Raw genomic sequence first — 20,274 nt, 5'->3', positions numbered from 1 at the left:
ATAATATAAGGAGAAATACTCGCCAGTTCAAGTCGGAGTATTGGCTTGACTTCAAAAATCTAAATAAATAGTATTAAGTAAATGTTTTTAGTATTGTAAGTGTGTTATAAATCAGTTTTTTTTTCATGCATCAACCGAAACGAACGTTAAAAACGCTATAATATGTAAATCTGGTGACAAAAGTAGTATACAAAATTATAGGGGTATCTGTCAGCAATCCGTAATTCTAAAGATCCTAGATAACCTTTTAACTGGCATTTAAAGTTCTTATAGTAGTTTGATAAATTTGACCGTGCCTACGTTTAACCGTCTGATATATGGTTATATTACAATTTTGTGGTATTGGTAAACTTAAAAATCATTAAATGTCAATATACTGATGTCAGAGCCTTAGTTATAAGCAGTTTATCAGCTTTTTGGTATTTTAGTATTTATTAGTTTCAATATTTGTTGAAACTACTAGTGCATTCTCTATTAAGAGGGACCTTCTTGATGAGAGTAATAAAAAAAGAGTTATTGAATTAGATAAGAGAGATTGAGATAGTTATATAGACATGATTGACTTAATGAGAAAATTTCAGGTATATCTTAAGTAATCTAAGGGGGGTCTTGGCTTTGCCGCCCGGACCAAGAGGAGACAACCTCATCAAAAACCTAAATCCAAGATGGGGAGCCAGGTCGAAGGATGCGTGGCTAGATAGAGGACTAGCCGCAACTGGTTTCAACCTTGGGGCACCGGGGGGCACCCCATTGTATATACCCCTTATCCCAGCATGCGGGGCTCTGCTGGGACGGACCTACATTCCCTTGCTACTCGTGGGAACATTATGGACATGAGCAAGAAAACAAAAAAAACAAAAGAACGGAGACAATCCTCCGAACATAACAGTAAGGCAGGAGAAACATCCTCCTCCTCAAAGCAAGTGGCAGGAGCAACAACCTCCTCCTCTCAGATGGCAGGGGCAACACCCTCCACCACAAAGCAAGCGGGAAAAGAAACTGCTTTAAAATCTCAAAGGAGATTTTCCTTTTCTCTTCCAGAACTGGGAAAGCCTGGGGGAAGGGACGATCCACTAAGGCGTGGACTTAGTGGTGCAGGCGTCAGGAAATACCTACGCTTTCTTCACGAGGGCATGTCACCCGAAGAAGCGAGGAAAAAAGTCCTAGACGACAAGGAAAAAAGAAAGGAAGAACAACCTCCTCAAACTTCCAAGGCATCGCCTAAGAAAAACCCCCAAGGTAAGAGGGGAAGTGACTTCATCTCACCCCAACAAAAAAAGGGGGAAAAGAAGCAAAGAACCGGTGACGATCCCCGGGTAATGAAGACGAGCAAGTCTGCAAACATAGCAGGGCAAGCCACCAGCTATGCAAAAGCGGCAAAGCTCATCAGAATCGGAGTATTGCCAGAGGACTACCCTGAGGCAACTCTAACCTCCGAACAACTCACAGATGTGGAGGAAGCAATCGTATCAGAAATGATCAACAGCACAACAAAGGGCCTGCAGTTCTCAGGTATTCATTTTCGCTCGGGAATGATACTTGTGGACTGCGAGTCAGAGCAGACAGCAGAATGGCTGGCTCAGATGGCACCTAGGTTGAAGGAATGGAAAGGGCCAGCGCTGGTAGCGAAAAGAGGAGAGGACATCCCAAAAGCGCATACCATCAGCCTTTTTCTTCCACGGAGCAAAGGGCAAGACACCACAGCTCTCCTGAAACTCATTGGAGTACAGAATCCAGAGATCTCCACCGAGACCTGGAAAGTAATAAGCGCCAAAGGAAATGGCCACGGTCAAGTGCTTTCTGTTGGGATCGACACCAAATCTGCGGATAGCATCCAGGCAAAGGGATACACTATCCACTACAGGTTTGGGCAAATCCCCGTATCTGGCCTCAGAAAGCAGGAGAAGGCAAAGGACAAAAAGTTGGAGCTTGATCCATCCACTTCAGCCTCTACCTCCTCCGAGCCAGTCGCCAATGAGAACACCTCTACGGCGACTGAAACACAAGAGACCGAGGGCATGGACCTCGATCTCAATGTCAACCCGACCACTTCCGCTGAGGAGAATGTCATCAGCAGCGAAGAAGAAGATAGGCTTCTGGGACCTAATGTAGACCATCAGGGGGACGGACCGGATGGCCCTGACAAATCATAAGAGGACTTCACTCTGCCAAACCAGAAGCCTCTAAATTCAGCAAATTAGCACAAATAAACCTGCAACACAAACGAGCATCCTCCGATGTGATTGCACGGATGTTTGTCAAGCAAGATCTGAGACTAGTCTTGATCCAAGAACCATGGATCAATCGGGGGCAGATCAAGGGTCTGTCAAGCAAAACGTCAAAAGTAATATATGATACCAGGCAGGAATCATCCAGAGCCTGCATTCTCATAAGAAATAACATCAATTACATATGTATTTCAGAACTCATGACACGGGACCTAACACCTATTGTCGTAAATCTCGACATTGGGGACACCAACAGGACCATAGTAATTGCGTCAGCATATTTTGCTGGAGATGGGCCTATGACACCACCAGCAGAAGTGCAAGAGCTGATTCAATACTGTAGCAGATTGCGTCTACCACTCCTTCTAGGCTGCGACGCAAATGCTCACCATATCACATGGGGAAGCACAGATATTAACTTTAGAGGTGAGTGTCTGCTTGAATATCTAACGACAACCGATCTCGAGGTTCTGAATGTGGGAACTACACCAACATTCGTAACTAAATCAAGATCGGAAGTATTAGATATTACTTTAGTCAGCTCCAGTCTCAGAGACCACATCAAGGACTGGAGAGTATCAGCTGAACCATCACTGGCCGACCACAGGATTATCGAATTCAAGCTGGACAGCATTAAATACAATCGACCCGAAAGGAGGGTCCCAGGAAAAACAGACTGGGAATTATACAACACCAATCTGGAAAACAACTTAAATTATCTAAGCTTAAATGGGAAACCGCACCATCTAGACTTAGAGCAGGACTCACAAGCTGTCACACGTGCAATAAATGAGGCGTTCAACTCAAGTTGCCCAGTGACCAGTGAGAGACCCGTTAAAGACGCCCCGTGGTGGAATACACATTTGTCAAAACTAAGGTCAAAAGTGCGTCATCTTTTCAATACAGCGAAAAGAGACGGTAACTGGCAGGTATATGCCGAAGTGCTTACTCTTTATAACAAAGAGATAAGAAAAACCAAAAGACAGCACTTCAGAACTTTCTGTGCGGAAATCGCTAACACTCCGACTGCGGCTAGACTGCACAAAGCAATGGCTAAGGGAGGCACATACCCAATAATGGCCCTCAAAAAGCCAGATGGCACCTACACGAAGGGAGAAGAGGAGCAAGCCATCCTATTACTTCAAACACACTTTCCAGGGTGCGAACCTATAGAAACGGTCCCAATAAAGTACACCAATCCTAAAAAAGAGGACTGGGAAGTTGCAAGGACCGTCTTTACGACAGAAAGGTTCAAATGGGCAATAAACACCTTTCAACCGTACAAGTCACCGGGAGTGGATGGAATTTTTCCTGCTCTCCTACAAAACGGACAAGAGAAAGTCCTTCCTCACCTGAGTAGAATAGCAAGGACGAGCTTAGCGTCGGGATACATTCCCAGTAGCTGGCGAAGGGCAAAAGTCACCTTCATACCGAAAATAGGAAAAAAAGATGGGACTGACCCCAAATCTTTTAGACCTATCAGCCTTACGTCTTTCATTCTGAAAACAATAGAAAAAATCGTAGACAACCATATCAGGAATGACATTCTGGAGAGAGCACCTCTACATCAGTGTCAACATGCTTATAGAGCGGGCAGATCCACAGAAACCGCACTATATCAACGGACACAAATCATCCAGAAAAGCCTGAATGAGAAAAAAACAGCCATCTGCGCCTTTCTAGATATATCTGGGGCATTTGATAACACGTCACATGTAGCGGTAAAAAATGCCCTGGAAAAAAGAAATTTGAACAAAACCATAATCCGATGGATTTGTCAAATGCTTGCCACGCGTACGGCTGAGAGTACTGTGGGCGAACAGACCACAGGCATCAAAACTACTCGTGGCACGCCTCAAGGAGGGGTAACTTCACCCTTACTATGGAGTCTAGTAGTCGATGAACTACTTGAGATATTGACAAATCTCGGTTTCACCTGCATAGGATATGCTGATGATATCGTTATTATAGTCAAAGGCAGGTATAAGGGCACTTTATACGACCTCATACAAAGAAGCCTAAGCATCACGGAAGAATGGTGCACATCAGTGGGGCTGAGCATAAATTCAGCGAAAACTACTATCGTACCATTCACTCGTAAAAGGAAAATGCAACCCACCAGGGACATCCACCTGGGCGGACAAGTTGTACATACATCGGATGAAGTAAAATATCTAGGAGTGACACTGGATAGTAAGCTTAGTTGGAACAAGCATCTAGAATTCACAGTAAACAAGGCCACTAAAGCCATTATGATCTGTAGGAACCTAGCGGGTAAAAACTGGGGATGCTCCCCAAAAATACTGCGATGGATGTACACCATGATGGTTAAACCCATAATCACATATGGGGCAGTGGTGTGGCATGACACTACAAAGTTAAGTACAGTAAGGCGTAAACTTGACAAGGTTCAAAGACTTGCATGCGTATGCATCACAGGAGCTATGAAAACATGCCCCACAGCAGCACTGGAGGTCATAGTTGACCTGGCACCTCTTCACCTGGCAGTAGAGGGAGCTGCTAAAAGGGCCATGTTCAGATTAGCAAGGGATAAAACGAACAGTAGGGACATTGATCAGAGAGCCTGGGTATCTCAAACAAGATCCATTCCCCTGTTCGATCTTCCCAAGGACGATATAACTCGGGAATATCACTTTGTTAGGAATTTCAGTACAAAAATTGACAGCAAAAGTGACTGGGAAAATGGATCTGTCGCCCGCTCACTTAAACAGAATACTATCAAATGGTACACAGATGGTTCTAAAACCGAAAAAGGAACAGGAGCTGGAGTATTTGGGCCTGGCACCAAATACTCAGAGCCACTGGGAAAATACACCAGTGTCTTTCAAGCGGAAATACACGCTATAGAAAGATGCGCTCAATTAATCCTGAACAAAGACTACCTCAAGCAGGACATCGCAATCTTCACCGACAGTCAAGCAGCCATAGCAGCACTGAGTTCACATGTCATCAGTTCTAAAATGGTAAGAGACTGTTTGGGCAAACTTAATGAGGTAGGAAAGAGAAATAAAGTCACAATATTGTGGGTACCTGGACATACAGGCGTGCAAGGTAACGAAGAAGCCAATATTCTGGCAAAAAAGGGATCTGGTTCTCAATTTGTAGGACCGGAACCTTTCTGCGGCATAGGAAAGAATACTTACCTATATGAGCTTACAAAAATGGAGGATCAACTCAGAGAAAGCCTCTGGGATGATCATCCAGGGTTGAGACACTCCAAGATGTTCCTTGGAACCCTCGACCCAAAAAAAATCTAAAGCTCTAGTAAGTTTAACTAAAACTAAACTACGGATTGTAACAGGATTCCTAACAGGGCACTGTCACCTTCGAGAACACCGCAGGAAACTAAAACTAGAACAGACAGGTGAATGCAGATTCTGTGGGGAAGAGGAAGAGACCCCAGAACACCTAGTAACTACATGCGAAACAGTTGCCGAAAGTCGTGCCATGCACCTCGGTAATTATGAAATTCCAGAAGGAAATATCTCATTACTGGAACCGTCATAACTACTAGCCTTTATTAAAGCCATAGGATTGTACGAAGTAATTTGACTTGAGAATAACATCAAGCAGTAATTAGAAAGGGGCACACAATAGATCTTTTAGGTCGCAGTGAAACTTCACCCTTATTTTAATCTAATCTAAGTAATCTAAATATTAAAACCAGTTGGCATAATAACAGCAAGTTACAGGATTTATATAAGAAAGTTGCCTTTCTTATACTATATTACTAAAACTTACATGTGGCTTCAGTAAGAATGTCTGTTGACTTGCTAGGCAAACATTCATTTTTTGGTACAGTTACTTCTCCTAATTTAAAGCATGTGCATAAATAAGAAGTTGATAAAATATTTAAGTTATATCTGCAAAATTTTAAACTTAGTTCCAATATATTAAAGCAATTATTTAGGTACTTACTTTTTTGACACAAAGTAAACAGATACAATGATTATTATTAAAAATAACAATAATGAACAACTTAAGAAAATCTCTGGAAAAAATGATCTCTTTGAATCAGTATAAGGCTTATCTGAAAATAATAGTATAAGATTTTTTATAAACTAACTTTTCTAAGCAATTACTTTCTGTATCTTTTATAATATAATTACTTCTAACCAATCCGGCAAATTTGTAAATCCAAATAAAACCTATTACATAATTTTCATTGTGGCTTATAGGATATTTTGTATTATTGTTTAGAATAGATCGGCAATTTTTAGATTTTTGCTCGTATTCACAACTACAAATAAGAGTCCAATCATTGGCAATAGAGGCTCCTTCGTAGATGTTATCGTTAGCTTTATGATAGGTTTCTAGCTCTGCTCTAAATTGTATTAAATTATCTTTGCAAGATCGACATTGCTAAAAATAAACATTAAATCAAAGGCAATAAATAATATTAATTTTTTTGCAAAATATATAGTAAATATCTTATTTCCATATGCTAATAATACTAAGTTATAAAAATATATTTTTTCGAAAATCTATTAATTATATAATTTCCTAAAAAAAAATTGTCTTATTGACTTAAATAGAAAAATGCGACGCTTAAAGTTACTGTTGCTGCTTAGGCGAAAAATACAAAACAATAGTGTAATTTTTTATATTGTCTTCTTCACGAGCTCATATTTCAATTCTATTTATCATTTTTAATAGAAGTGATAATTATAAAATGAAATTTTAAATATAATGAAGACACATTCATTTAAAGTCATATGTATTAAATAAATACTTACTCCTATAAGAATATACAAGAATCTGTAAAAATCCCGGTCGTATTTTGTTTCATTAAAATCAAAATGGATGACATTCTGTTCCTTCTTGATATTAACGGTATCGTTGGGTATTGGTGGAGGACTCATTATGGAAATAGTAGGATTTCCTTCTGAATGTTGTTGTTTAAAATTTATTGAAACTAATGTAACGGTAAATTCTCCTGGTAATGGCAAGTTTTTAATCTAAAATAAATTATATTATTATATGATTCAACCTTATTTTTCACTATTTAATTTATTTATTTCCATGAATTAGCGAAATGTTAATGTTTTCCGAAAAATGAGAATGTCTTTATATGACTTATGAGAATGACCTTATAGAAATAGCTAAAATAAATGATAATTTTTAATACATCTGTACTAAATACGGTTGTGTATTGTAACTAATTCATTTAGGAAGATAATTGATTTATTAGGATTGCATATATTTTTGTGTTGCCAAGTTACGATCTTCATCACTTTGCTAACACATTAGCTTCTATCCTAATCGTCTTTGCTGCGTTTTTTTCGTTTAAGTACCCAACCTGACTATTTACTATTAAATATGGTTACTTTGCATTATTTGTATGAAGTGCTATCCACAACTTCCAACTTCAATCGCAGGGTCACGTTGTCCAATTCTTTAGACGAACCTATGCCTGTCTCAGTTCTTTAATATCCTCGATATCAATTTTAAATAGCGTTTATCTATTGTGATTTACTTTTAAACTGCGTTCAGGATTTAGTTATAGGAACGGCTCAGCCCTCTCAAGAGCCTCGGCTCGTGACTCAAGGTCTATTGACTACATAACTTGTATATTATTATAAATAACTGAATCATGAACAAAACGTTACTCATTTTTGGCGGCTGAATAGGAGCATACTTCCTATGTATCCTACTTCTTTTTTTACGTATACTGGCCCGGCAAACTTTTTTCTTGTGTACCAAAATATTAAAAAATATGCAACAGATATTGATAGGCAAAGGTTAAAGAGATAATGACAATGTTTAATCGATTTCTTGATTCCCCAGCAATCCGCCGCATGTAGCCGTCTTCCCTATGTTCAAATTAAGTTGAACTCTAGTTAATAAAGGCGGAGTAGGGGAAACTTATTTCCGCACTCGAGACCCTCGTTGGCTAAGCCTGTATATGTGTTATAGAAAATACAAAATAAAAATAAAATACAAAGTCAAAGCCACAAAAAATGTGTAATTATAGGATTAGACATTTTTTGCCCTCTATTAGGAAATCAGATCTAAAAATAAAGGAAAAAATTATAAACGTAAATCGTAATACGATATCATTAGATCCACTATCACATTGTTAGTCCACTAAGCTACACTGACCATTTGGCTAAATATTATTTAAGGTGAAAATTCATTGTTATTGACACAAGGAATAAATCAAGCTTAATACCCTTAGTGAAGATCAACATTACCAGTTCAATATTATCCTGTATTATATCAGTGAAATATTGAGAGGACAACAAATGGTTTGCAAAAGGAGACTTTGTATCCACCTCATTAGAATTTTTGAATTAATTATAATAACTCATGTGTTGATGAACCCTGTACATGAATTAGATTCGAATCTTAATGTGTCTCACAGCACTCATCGAGTAAACCCTTGGTTTTGAAAAGGGGCCCTTTTTATATGTACTATTATTGAATTGTGCAGATAAAGTGTTTTTAGGAAGGTTAAAGGAATTTTTAACTGAAATTGAAAAAGCCGAGTTTTTTAAAATGTTTGCCCATTGTAGAAAAATTTTATCAAAATAACTAAATGAATAAAAATTCTTCTTTTTATTATTATGGTTATTAAGAAAAATCTATATTGTTGTGAATAATTTATAATTAGTTACTTATTTTGTTGGATATTACGTCACTTTTACAGTAAATATCAATTTCTGTTTCAGTAAGGTAAAGGTAGAGGGTGTCCGTCGGTAGTACCCAAAATTACCGCTTTTTGCATATAAGTAAGTATTGACATATGTATGTTAAGTTCTTTCAAATGTACTTAAGTTTCGCACTAACAATACCATTGAAGGAAATTACAATAGGTTTTCTTTCAACTAGTTTTAATCCCCATATTTTTTAATTGGTTAGCCAGCGGTCGGTATTTTTTATGTTTTTCATTATATGCCTTACCTATGTTTTAATCAATTTTGGGGCACTGTGAAATCACTAATTGTAAGCCTTGGACCTTTTTGTCTAGAATTATTAGATCTGGCTTATTGTGTACCTATTATTTTATATCGATTTATCTTAGTAAACTCTCGTTTTCAACCATTGCTTGGGGTTCATGTTTATATGGTGGTATTTTATCATTTTATCATTTAGCCCTAGTTGCTCAAGAATTGTAAGGTATAACGAGGGGTATAATCTATATATATATATATGATATATGATATATTATATACACCTGCAATCTTTCTAGTTTCGTTTGACGTCTCTAATCTATTCCCAAGTATCCCCTCCCCCCTCCCCCAGATGATTGTATAATGTATATCGTTGGTAAGAGATCTTCTTAACGAGTGTGCTAGTATGTCCCAAATTTATATTGTCATCTATATCTTTTAGTTGAGTTAGTTCTACAATAGATAGAATAGAATACTAGACTGCTAGAATAGATCTTTTTACCAACAAAATACGGGCGTCGCAATAGGTTCAAGCTTACCTCCTCTGGCAGGTTTTTATGTCAAATTTGGAACATAAAATTAAGAACAGCTCTTTTTTCACCACATCTTCTTGATCAAAAGATACGTGAATGATGTTTTTGCCATTTTTCAAGGGGATAAAGATGAGTTAAACACTTTTATAACCTGTTTAAATGCCCTACACCCTTCAATAATGTTCACTTTTAAAATAGAGGGAAATAAATCACTAGCTGTTCTTAATCTTAATTTAAAATGCTTCAACAATAAAATTAGACTTTCGATATATCGTAAACCGACAAGTATTGACCGCATCATCCTTTATAATTCCAATCACTCCATAGCTAGAAACGTGTTCTTTTATTGTTTTTTTTCCAGACTTTTCTCAGCCCTCCTGGAAAAAACAGAATTCATCTCTGAGTTAAAGATCATTAAACAAATTGCAAGTAACAATAATTTTTCACCGAAACTTATAAATAAAATTTATTACAATCATTTAAATAAATCTCTTAACAAAAATTTATTTGTGTTTAGAGAACATAAAGAAACCAAATATGATTCACTGCCTTTTTGGGGTCCGATATCGCATAAATTAAAAAACATTCTAAGCTCACACCTTATTAATATGAGTTTTAAAATCATAGATACCCTGAAATCCTTATAACGAACCTAAAGGACAAAGTTCCTCCGGACCAAAAATCTGGTGTTTATCAACTAAACTGCTTTAGTGATTGTGTTTTACATCGGACAAACAGGTAGAAAATTCTCCACTCGTGTTACGGAACATTGTAAAGAGATTGGAAAGGCTAAAAAACGCAGTCTTTGCCCTTTAAATATAAAATCTAATAGGCTCGTTCAGTTAAATTTCCATAAACAAGTTTATTCATCTTTTTATGAAGTATTATCTACACATACCACATAAAAAAAATTTCAGCTTGATTGAATAGAAAATAAAAAAGTTACATGTTTTTAAATATCAAAATATTTCCCGCGTCGGAAATTTACCGCTGTGACGTCATAGCATCTCTCGAGTCGAGACTGGCCAAGCAGAGGCAGGCATGCATACGTTTAGAATGTTTAGATTCATAATAATTTTATCTGCAGCATTGCAAAGTAAATTAGTGCTGTGCCGTTTTGTGTTATTTTATAGAGTAGTTATTGTAACTTTGTCATAAAAAATGTGCGATATGGATTATGTTAAGGCAGATTCCTCCAATATGCCGGAAGTAGATATTATTATGGTAATGGACTATTTCAATAATAATCGAGACTTTATCAGTGCAGAAATGAGGGGTATTAAAATGCAGCAGTAAGTGTTTTATACATTATAATATAGTATTGTAGTAAAATATAATTTTCTTTTATATTTAAATGTGGAAAAATTTCGGCCAACCTTCCCTACATTATAATGTATTAAATATAGCATTATACATTTTATAATGTAATATTAAATTTCTGTTGATCGTGTCCAGGTTATTTCCTTCTATTTTTAAAACGCAAATCGTATTATATTCGATGGATTTTTTTTTTAGTTTTTTTATGAGATTCTGAAGAAATTTTTAAGGAGTTAATATTATAATTATTCTATGCGAGTGTAGTTTTAATAAGGTTTATTTTATGCATGCCTATTACTAAAATTAAAATAAAAAATACAACATTTTCGCCATTTGCATAGTCTTTTGTATTGTTTTAGGTCTGCCCGTCAACATTATGGAGACAATGCTGTGGGTTATGTTCAACCTAAACGTACTAATAATAAATGCTATTTAAAAGCCAAGGTTACCCCAGAACATAAAATAAAGGCGAAAAACTATAATGTATCTTGTGTAATCGATGAATTGTAAAAAACAGTTGTTGAGGTAAATTGTCATGATTGTCCGGCATCGGAGGGAGGTTGCAAACATGCAGTGGCATTTTTAATGTGGGTACCACCGTAGGAGCGAAGAGCCGTCTCCAACTGACAAAGTTTGTTATTGGAAGAGATCAATTTTAGCTGCAGCTTTAAGTACAAAAAAATTTATAACCACCGAAAACTTTGGCGCCAAAAAATCTATATCTTCGAATAATAATTTTTTAAATGATTACATTCTTGAAGCAAGAAAAAGGAAAATTGAAAATAGAACTATGAGGCATCTGGAAGTCTCTACTCTCAGGACAGTGTAGGATTTAGAGAGAGGCGTGTCCTCTCCCCAACTCTTTTCACGGATGAATTTCCTTTCCACATCGCTGCACACATCTAGTTTATAAGCCTATAGAATAGTAGTTTGCTGTCAGTTTACACTTGATAACGGTTGGAAATACTTACCAACCGAAATGTCGTGTTACATTAAATAAATGAGACAATGCAAGTTCGTCAAGATGTTTGCACTGTACCATTGTCTACCACCTTCAAAAACAATTTCAATTTTTGTTAGCTGACATCTTGTGGAAAGCATGTCAAGAATAAAAATTGAGTGACTAGGTATCCCACTATATAGTTTCGGATTTTTCTCTATGAGAAAAATAATCCGCTTTTCTACATTTTTCTTATTATTAAATTCTTTTTCAGCTTCTTCCGATGAAGTACAGTCATCAGATGTTGGTTTGTAGGACGTCGTATATTCTGAACTCGAGCTGGGCGAATAGCTTGTTTTCGTTATATCTTTTGGTGTTATTTGCTTCTGTTTTCCCTTAGTTGCTACTTTTAATATGTTACACTCAACATATTTTGATCTCATTGTGGCCTTAATATTAACTTGAACACTTCTCTTATTTACCTGTCGATCTTCCGCCTGGGCATTTTCAGAACTACTTTCTAGTCCGATTTGCGAATATTTATACTAGATTCGCTGCTTGACGATGAAAATCGAGTTTTCTTTGTACTTGTAGATGCATCTTCTAAACATCTTTGTCGCTGTCTCTTAAGAAAAACACTTTTACCACACTTTTAACACTTTAAAACCACGAGTATCTCTGATATGTGGAGATTTTCTTTGTATTTGGCAATCAAAAATGTGTGGAACCACTCCCGGCTTATCTTAATTCTTACATTATTCATTATCTTGTAACGCATGTAATTTTCCACATCATTTTCAAACTAAAATTAAATATACGACATTAATGATAATATAATTTAGTAATTCTAAAAACACTCATGTTATCACCACTTGACGACAAGAACCAAAATCTTTAAAACCATTAGGAACCCATAAATAAGATGACTATTTCTTTGGGTATCGGGTTACACAAATGGATCTAGGGCAACTTGAACCCAAATGAGGGACACTTGGGTTTTGGCCTGAAAAGCGTGCACTTGTCGGATACAGAACCCTATTTTAGCTTAATTTAGTCGTTTGCGTTTATATTAATATTTTTATTCTTTTATTCTCTTCTGTCTTAATCTGATTTCATTGTAATAAAATCCGTGTGTTATTTAGAAATTGTTTTAATTATTTTTGAGTTTTACACTTATATCAAAATGATCCTCACAGCAATACTTTGTTGAATTGTTGCTCACAAATTCAGTTCTACGCATAGCTTCCTGCCATAACTTCCTTGTTTTTATGTCTTTTGGCAAAGTAATAAAAATTTTGTCAGGGCTGGTCACACTAGTGTTTTTACACTGCGGTACTATACAATATTTATAATTTTTCTTTTTGTGTTCTACTTCCATTATTATTTTGCAATCTGCGTAAAAATTGAACGCCAAAAAAACAATCATATATAATATTCAGTAGACAAGCATCCAATTTTAACCGAAACAAAACTAAACTTGTTAAAACAATCCGTTTATTATAGCGAGCACCGCGACACGAGTCATAGCGAGCGGCGGACCGACGCGATGTGGCGGCAAGAGATGTAGTGACGTCATCGCCGCATACTCGATATCGCAGAGTTTTTTAAATTTGCGGTATTTAAATAAATTATTTAAATATGAATTCGGGCTCAGAAAATTATGAAATTTTGGCACAACTATTAAACTCAACACACTCTTTTAGAATAGGCAATAAAAAAATATGCTGAACGAGCCTATTCCGCTAGAAATATACATGTTAATAACCATAACTTAGATACCCTTTTACATACCAATTATTTACATTTCTGCTGAGAAAACTAAATTTTTCTACAAATTTTAGAGATAAATAAAGCTATACAGATAGTTCGTTTGTTCTCGGTTCCTGTTTACAAAACAAAAACAAACCATTAGAGAGCCATATTGTTTTAATTATACAGTTTTAAGATTTAGTAAACCCAAGTTTGTCCTATTCAAATGTATTTTAATGTAAGTTTTATGCCTTCAACGTCCATTTATTTGCTTATTAATTGAGCATTTTATCATTATTGTATATGTCATTTTGTTTATTTTTATTCGTTTTAACCATTTACTTTCGTCTGAGGCACTAGACGTATAAGTTTGGCAGAACCTCTTAATAGTGTAAATAATTTTAATACCTTTCGTAATTTAACACCTTAAAAATTAGTTTTAATCTATATCTTATAAGTTTCTTTAGTTCTTTTATAGTATCCCTGTATGATGATGGACATCTTTTATATTCGAAACATGTTGGATTGATGGTTTTTCAAATACAGTACAACTTCTCTAGTTCGGACACTCGCTGATTCGGACACTCCAGTAATCCGGCGTTCCTAGGTGTCGGGATATTTTACCTCTGTAGTCCGGATAAAGGAATGTTTTCAATACGAATCGATTATAAACGGATTTTTCCTTTTTAAACTTGTCAAAACCAATATTGTTAGCAACCTAATGGGTTTGGCGCCTTTGGCGGTCAGTTATCGTTTAGTTACCGTGCGTCGTGTGTCAATGTGTTATTAAAAAAAAAATGGCGCCAAATAAACGACCGCATAACACAGTTACTCTTGCGGAGAAATGTAAAATATTAGATTTTCTTGATAAGGTGGGAAGCATACGCAGGGTGGCTGAGAAATTTAATGTACAAAAATCAACTGTAAGTGATATAAAGAAAAACAAAACTAAAATAAGAAGATTTGTGTCGGAGTCATTCAGTGGAGCAGGTATGTATGATTTAATTTTTATTGTAGGTAATGTTATTATGAAACATATTTTTATCTTTTCAGGTAAAAGGCAGGTTATCCGAAAGGGAGAACATCCCGAAGTTGAAGCTGCTTTATATAAGTGGTTTCTACAGCAGCGTAGTGCTCATGTACCTGTTTCTTCTGATATCTTACGAACGAAAGCTAAACAATTTTATGAAAGAATAACTGGGAAGAGTGATTTTTTAGCGAGTTCAGGTTGGCTTGACAAATTTAAGAAAAGGCACGGAATACGCTTTCTTAAAGTGTGTGGTGAAAAACTTTCCAGTGATGTAAGTGCTATAGTACCTTTTCAAGAAAAATTTCTAGCTGTGGTTAATGAAATGAAGCTAAGTCGTGACCAAGTTTATAATGCTGATGAATCAGCGGCCTTTTGGAGAGCCTTGCCGGACACTACATGGGTTCATAGTCAGGAACAATCAGCACCAGGGCGAAAAATATCTAAAGATCGCGTAACATTCATGCCCTGTTGCAATGCGGCTGGAACTCATAAGTTACCCCTTTTAGTTCTTGGAAAATCCGCAAATCCAAGGGCATTTAAGAATGCTACTTTACCTGTTAAATACAAGGCAACCAGCAAAGGTTGGATGACCAGGACATTGTTCTTCGAATGGTTTAAGACTTGCTTTATACCAGACGTCAAACGTTTTTTATCGGATGTTAACCGACCTCATAAAGCATTATTACTTGTAGATAATGCTCCATCTCATCCACCTGAGACAGAAATAAATTTCGATCCTGATTTCAGAGTCATGTTTTTGCCGCCCAACTGCACAGCAGTTTTACAGCCAATGGATCAAAACTTAATCCAAAACATAAAAGTAGCATATAGAAAGAGGCTACTAAATCACATTATCGCTCACGAAGGTGACGATTTAGTTACAGTTTTAAAGCAATTTAATTTAAAAGATGCACTTGTTAATCTAGATATTGCTTGGAAGTTGATATCTGAAAAAAATATCCAAAAAAGTTGGATAGCATTATGGCCGAACCAAAGAACTGATGCAGAAGAAGAGGAATCTGATGAAGAAAACATTCCACTTTCAGAACTTCAAAGACGACTTTGTCAAATAAACGAGGAAGATTTAAAAACCATTACCGCTTCCTTGCTTGTGATAGATCCTGAAAACAGTTTGAATCGGGAAGAAATTGTTGAATGGGCTTTAGGCAAAAATGAAGTCATTGTTGATTTGACTGAAGAGGAGGTAATAGGTGATGCGCTAAAATCTAAGGATGCAGAGAGCAATGATTTAGATGGAGATACTGAGATTATTGCCACTAAAGTGAAACACAGCGATGCTGTGAAAGCATTAACATTGGGAATTCAGTGGGCTGAAGAAAACTACTTACCAATGCACGAAATATTGCTTTTAAAGAACGTCAAAGAGAAAGCGACTGAATTAGCAAGCTCTAAGGCAGTTCAGAAAAAAATTGATAGTTTTTTCAAAGCCATTTAAACTTGCACTTTTTTGTCTTGTATTTGTAATTTATGTTTTGTCCTACATAATGTATTTTTATTTCTAGTTATATGTTTGTGTACCTGCGTGTACAACATGTGTATGTATATGTTTACTTATTATGTACATATGTTATAATTTGAAATATAAACATATTTTCTTTTTTAATTAGGGTACAATGATTTATTTATACCTAAAAAAAGCTAGTATGTGGATAGTATATTAAAATAAAACTTTTGAAATAATAATCCAGTTATCCGGACACCTCGCTACTCCGGCGCTGCTTGGAACGATATGTGTCCGGATTATCGAAGTTGTACTATACTTAGACTTAGGCTGTCGCTTTGGAAGTTGCCCCTTTGGATTTTAATTTCATCTGTTTCATCTGTTTTATATTAAGCGTTGTTCTGGTTCCCATACTGATCTTAAGAAACTGGATTATGGCCGGATCGATTTTGTATAACTAAAGCACTTTTATGCGCCAAGAATGTGGGAGTAAGTCAAGTTTTTTTTGTAGTCGGTTCAGGCTATTGTCAGATTTCTTCTTTTAACTTTTACTTGCCTAGTTATAATGGAGTCAATAGCAAGCAGTTCTTTACATTCGCTAGCTCTTTTTTTACATCTATTATGTTTCCATGCCAAGATTTGATTTCGTTGATTCAGATTTAGGATTTCAGATGTTGGTGCTAAAGATAGATGTTAAAAGCAGGCAAGCATGCAATTGGCCTGTAATTTTTGGCCTCACTGTGATTTTTTTTATCACAAGTTGTCTTGGTTGGTATCGCTTTTAGTTCGGGATAGAATAGTTAACGAAGTAGTGAACTAATCGCGTGTGAGAGCACGGGGAACGGACCTGCAAGTTCCCAATATGGCAGGCTCCTGTGCCGTAAGTATAATCTGTTCATTTGCAGAAATTTAAGGTTTTTTGAGATAACTACCGGATGGATCGAAACTCACCGAAGTGAATACATATTTTTTCTTTCATGAACTTCCAAAAAAGTGCAAATCTTTTTTGGCTACGATTCTCTCTTAAGTTGGTGTCATTTGAAACTGTTATATTAATTATGTTCAATGTTTTTTTCTTTTTTGATAAAGACTATGATATCTGATCTATTGTAAATTATTTCTCAATGAGTTATAACAGTTTTGTCCCAGTAGATTTTTTGCGTTTTCGTTTTCAATACATTCTTTGTAGTTTTCTTTAATATTAATTGGTATATAATTTTTGCCACGTCGCGTCGTCGTGTTGAATTATTATTACTTACTACTAGAGTGTATAGTATTGAAGGATAACTTGTATATAAATGATACTTCAAAATTTATTTATTAACTATGATTTCACATTAGTAAATATTTTTTACTAACGTGATCGTTTCTTATAACAACAGAAACTATTTTTATTGTTATTAATTTTATTGTATCCAACGCCTTGCAAAGCTGGCTTCAAGAGAGAATTTGAAGAAAATTTAATTATATGCATCTGTTCTATACATTTTAAATATATACCTTATAATTTCTGACCTTATTATTTTCTGAATAATAAAGGATCTAAAAAGAAAATTTAATATAATTTTCTTTTTCTTATGTGAAAATAATATTCGGATGTAAAGAATTAACGAATTTTAAGAAACCCTCTTATTTTCTCATCAATTTTAATCTGCTTTTGGAAACCATTAGTTCTCTTGTCAACATTTCACTAGGTTTGACTTCCGATTCAATTATTTTTTTTTTAATTTGGAAATTTAAATTTTATTTTCCATCCCATTGTTGTAACCTAACATTATTATTTTGTGTATTTGATTTTAGGATATGTTGTTCGTTTAGCAGTATTTTTTTAAATGCTATTAGTTTTTAAGCCTTAAACATTGTATTTTTATTAGAAGATAGGGTCTAGGGCTAAGCGTATTTGATTGATTGTGTTTACGTTTGTGGTTTGTTTCCTTTATTTTTAGATCTGATTATGATTAAGTGTGAAACATGTATAATCTACACAAATACATTTTTTGTGACTTTGACTTGACGTTTTTATGTTTATTTTGTATTTTTCCGAGTCACTTAGAGAACATGGACTATTTTAGCGAATATTTTATATATTTGTAGTTGTTTTTAATATATGTAATATTTTACTAATGATTTTAAACTAAAAACTTACAGTTTTTGAATAGGAAGGTTGGTAATTTGCCGGAGAGATTAATTCATACTTTTCAACATATTTTTTCTTCTTTTGCTTTTTATAAATTTCAATATTAAAATGTGTTAAAGTTCCATTTACGTGATTTGGATGATACCATGTCAATTCCAGAAAATTTTCTTCAGTCCATTTGTTTATTATTGAACGAGGAGGGCCTGGTTCTTAAATGAAAATTTAAATATATTTTTAAAGAAAATTTGATTTTTGATAATAAATTACATACCTTCAATAACAGCTAGAGTCTTTAACGTTGCTTTTAAACTTGGCAATGAGTTGCCTTTATTATATGCAGAGATCTACAAAGGCAAAAATATTTATATAAATATTTTTTAAATAGGTATAAAAGCAAATCAAAAAACGTGGTCTTAATTTAAGATCTTTATGTATAATCAAATGCATTAACTAAGAAAATGGGCTATTTAATAAATATTTTAAAGAATTAACTAACGAAAATTATTTTTAGGAATATTTTAATTAAAAAGTAGATTTCTCCAGTAGATATTAACATGTTCGAGTTGCGCATGACTCTTCATACAAGGTGATTATTAACCTATACGCATAAACTTGAAAAATATATTGCTGATGACGAATAGGTTATGACTAATAATGTGAAAAAAATGTAATAAAGTATTATTAGATTCTGAAATAATCAACTTTTTCAGGTGGAATTTTGTTTATAAACTAACAAGTAAATAAGTTCAAATGATGTTTGTTATTTTTAGTAGTACTTTGTTTTTTTCATGTGATTAAAATTAAAATTATGCCGCCTAATTTTAATTTTGTAACTCAAACTTTACCATAAACATTTTAGTTACGGATGAAGCAATTTTTACACGCAATGGTATTCACAATTTTCACGATGCGCATTATTGGGCAATAGAAAATCTGCCTGTTATTCGGTAAACACAATTTCAACCAGTGGAGGTTTGTAGATTTTTAATTTGGGGAGTGCAAGTAAGTAAATGGTAATATGAAATTAAGGATAAAAAGATACGTCGTAAGCAATTCGCCGGAGGTTAAAAAAACTAAAGATTCCGGGCCCAAATTCTTAACCGAAAGTCACTAAAAAAAACTATTGGAGCATTATCCTCTTAAAAATTATGGCTTTATACCGAGTAGATAGAATTTATTGATTTTTTTCAGGGAGGGTTCCATTATCAGGGAGATTTGGGATTTGGGATCAGGGAGGTTCCATGATAAAGTCGGGTAAAGCCGAATGTAGAAAAAAGAAAGTAGTTAAAGAAGAAAAACTACAAAATCAGATTTTTTATTCATATAAAATCAATTCTTCTTTTTTTTAGACAGCAAATACTTCAATCACTTTATTATTAAAATGTAAAGTACAAGTATATCAAGAATATTAAGTCTATCCTGAGCTCCTTAAAAAATACTTATATCCTTTTAGAGTTAAAATATCAAAATATTGCAGTATTCTTTTAAAATATTCAATTTAATTTTAATTCAATATATTGTCGTTTATATTATATGTCGCTTGTTAAAATATAATAAATAAATTTTATGAATTCGAATTTCTTGTACGTATTTTTCAAAATTTGCTACAAACGTATATATATTTCGACTTGTGTTGATGGAGAGCTTCTAAAAGAAAATTCAAATTACCTGAATTTAGATTACCTACGTATAAATCTATTTGATGATGACATTATTTTACCATCACTACCCTCTTGTATATTTCTTTCCAAACATTCAGCATACTACCGTTGATTTTATTTGTAAATCGGGCAAAAGACTTTTGTTTTTAAAGTTTTTCTTCAAAGGACGATGGCCTATTTTCTAAAGTATATTAGTTAAGATTCATTATTAATAGTACCTATTTAACATAAAAAATAAGTCCAACCAAAACGATAATACGAGATCCCCAAAGAAAATAACCTATTTAGGCACTGCTGAACGGA

General features: G+C 34.8%; 1 protein-coding gene and 1 long non-coding RNA gene across 6 annotated transcripts in view; one reads left to right on the top strand and one right to left on the bottom strand.

Moving 5' to 3' along the window:
* The window catches only part of LOC126736579 (receptor-type tyrosine-protein phosphatase kappa-like), a 130,367-nt gene that overhangs the window by 38,039 nt on the left and 72,054 nt on the right, over positions 1-20,274 (bottom strand). For 4 of the 5 annotated variants that reach the window (XM_050440981.1, XM_050440980.1, XM_050440983.1 and 1 more), the window contains 6 exons: positions 18,582-18,654; positions 18,320-18,519; positions 6,986-7,207; positions 6,332-6,611; positions 6,168-6,279; positions 5,991-6,112 (listed from right to left, as the gene is read on the bottom strand). In XM_050440981.1, the coding sequence (XP_050296938.1) occupies positions 5,991-6,112; positions 6,168-6,279; positions 6,332-6,611; positions 6,986-7,207; positions 18,320-18,519; positions 18,582-18,654 (1,009 nt within the window). Of the gene's footprint in view, positions 1-5,990; positions 6,113-6,167; positions 6,280-6,331; positions 6,612-6,985; positions 7,208-12,414; positions 12,644-18,319; positions 18,520-18,581; positions 18,655-20,274 lie in introns of those variants that run through there. The other variant, XM_050440985.1, reaches the window with a different exon arrangement.
* The window catches only part of LOC126736612 (uncharacterized), a 54,686-nt gene that overhangs the window by 11,769 nt on the left and 22,643 nt on the right, over positions 1-20,274 (top strand). The window lies entirely within an intron of this gene.

Source organism: Anthonomus grandis, chromosome 5 (genome assembly GCF_022605725.1).
Source record: "Anthonomus grandis grandis chromosome 5, icAntGran1.3, whole genome shotgun sequence".
Classification (NCBI taxonomy): Eukaryota; Metazoa; Arthropoda; class Insecta; order Coleoptera; family Curculionidae; genus Anthonomus; species Anthonomus grandis.
Note: the sequence above shows the minus strand (reverse complement) of the source record. Positions and strands in the feature narration are given on the sequence as shown.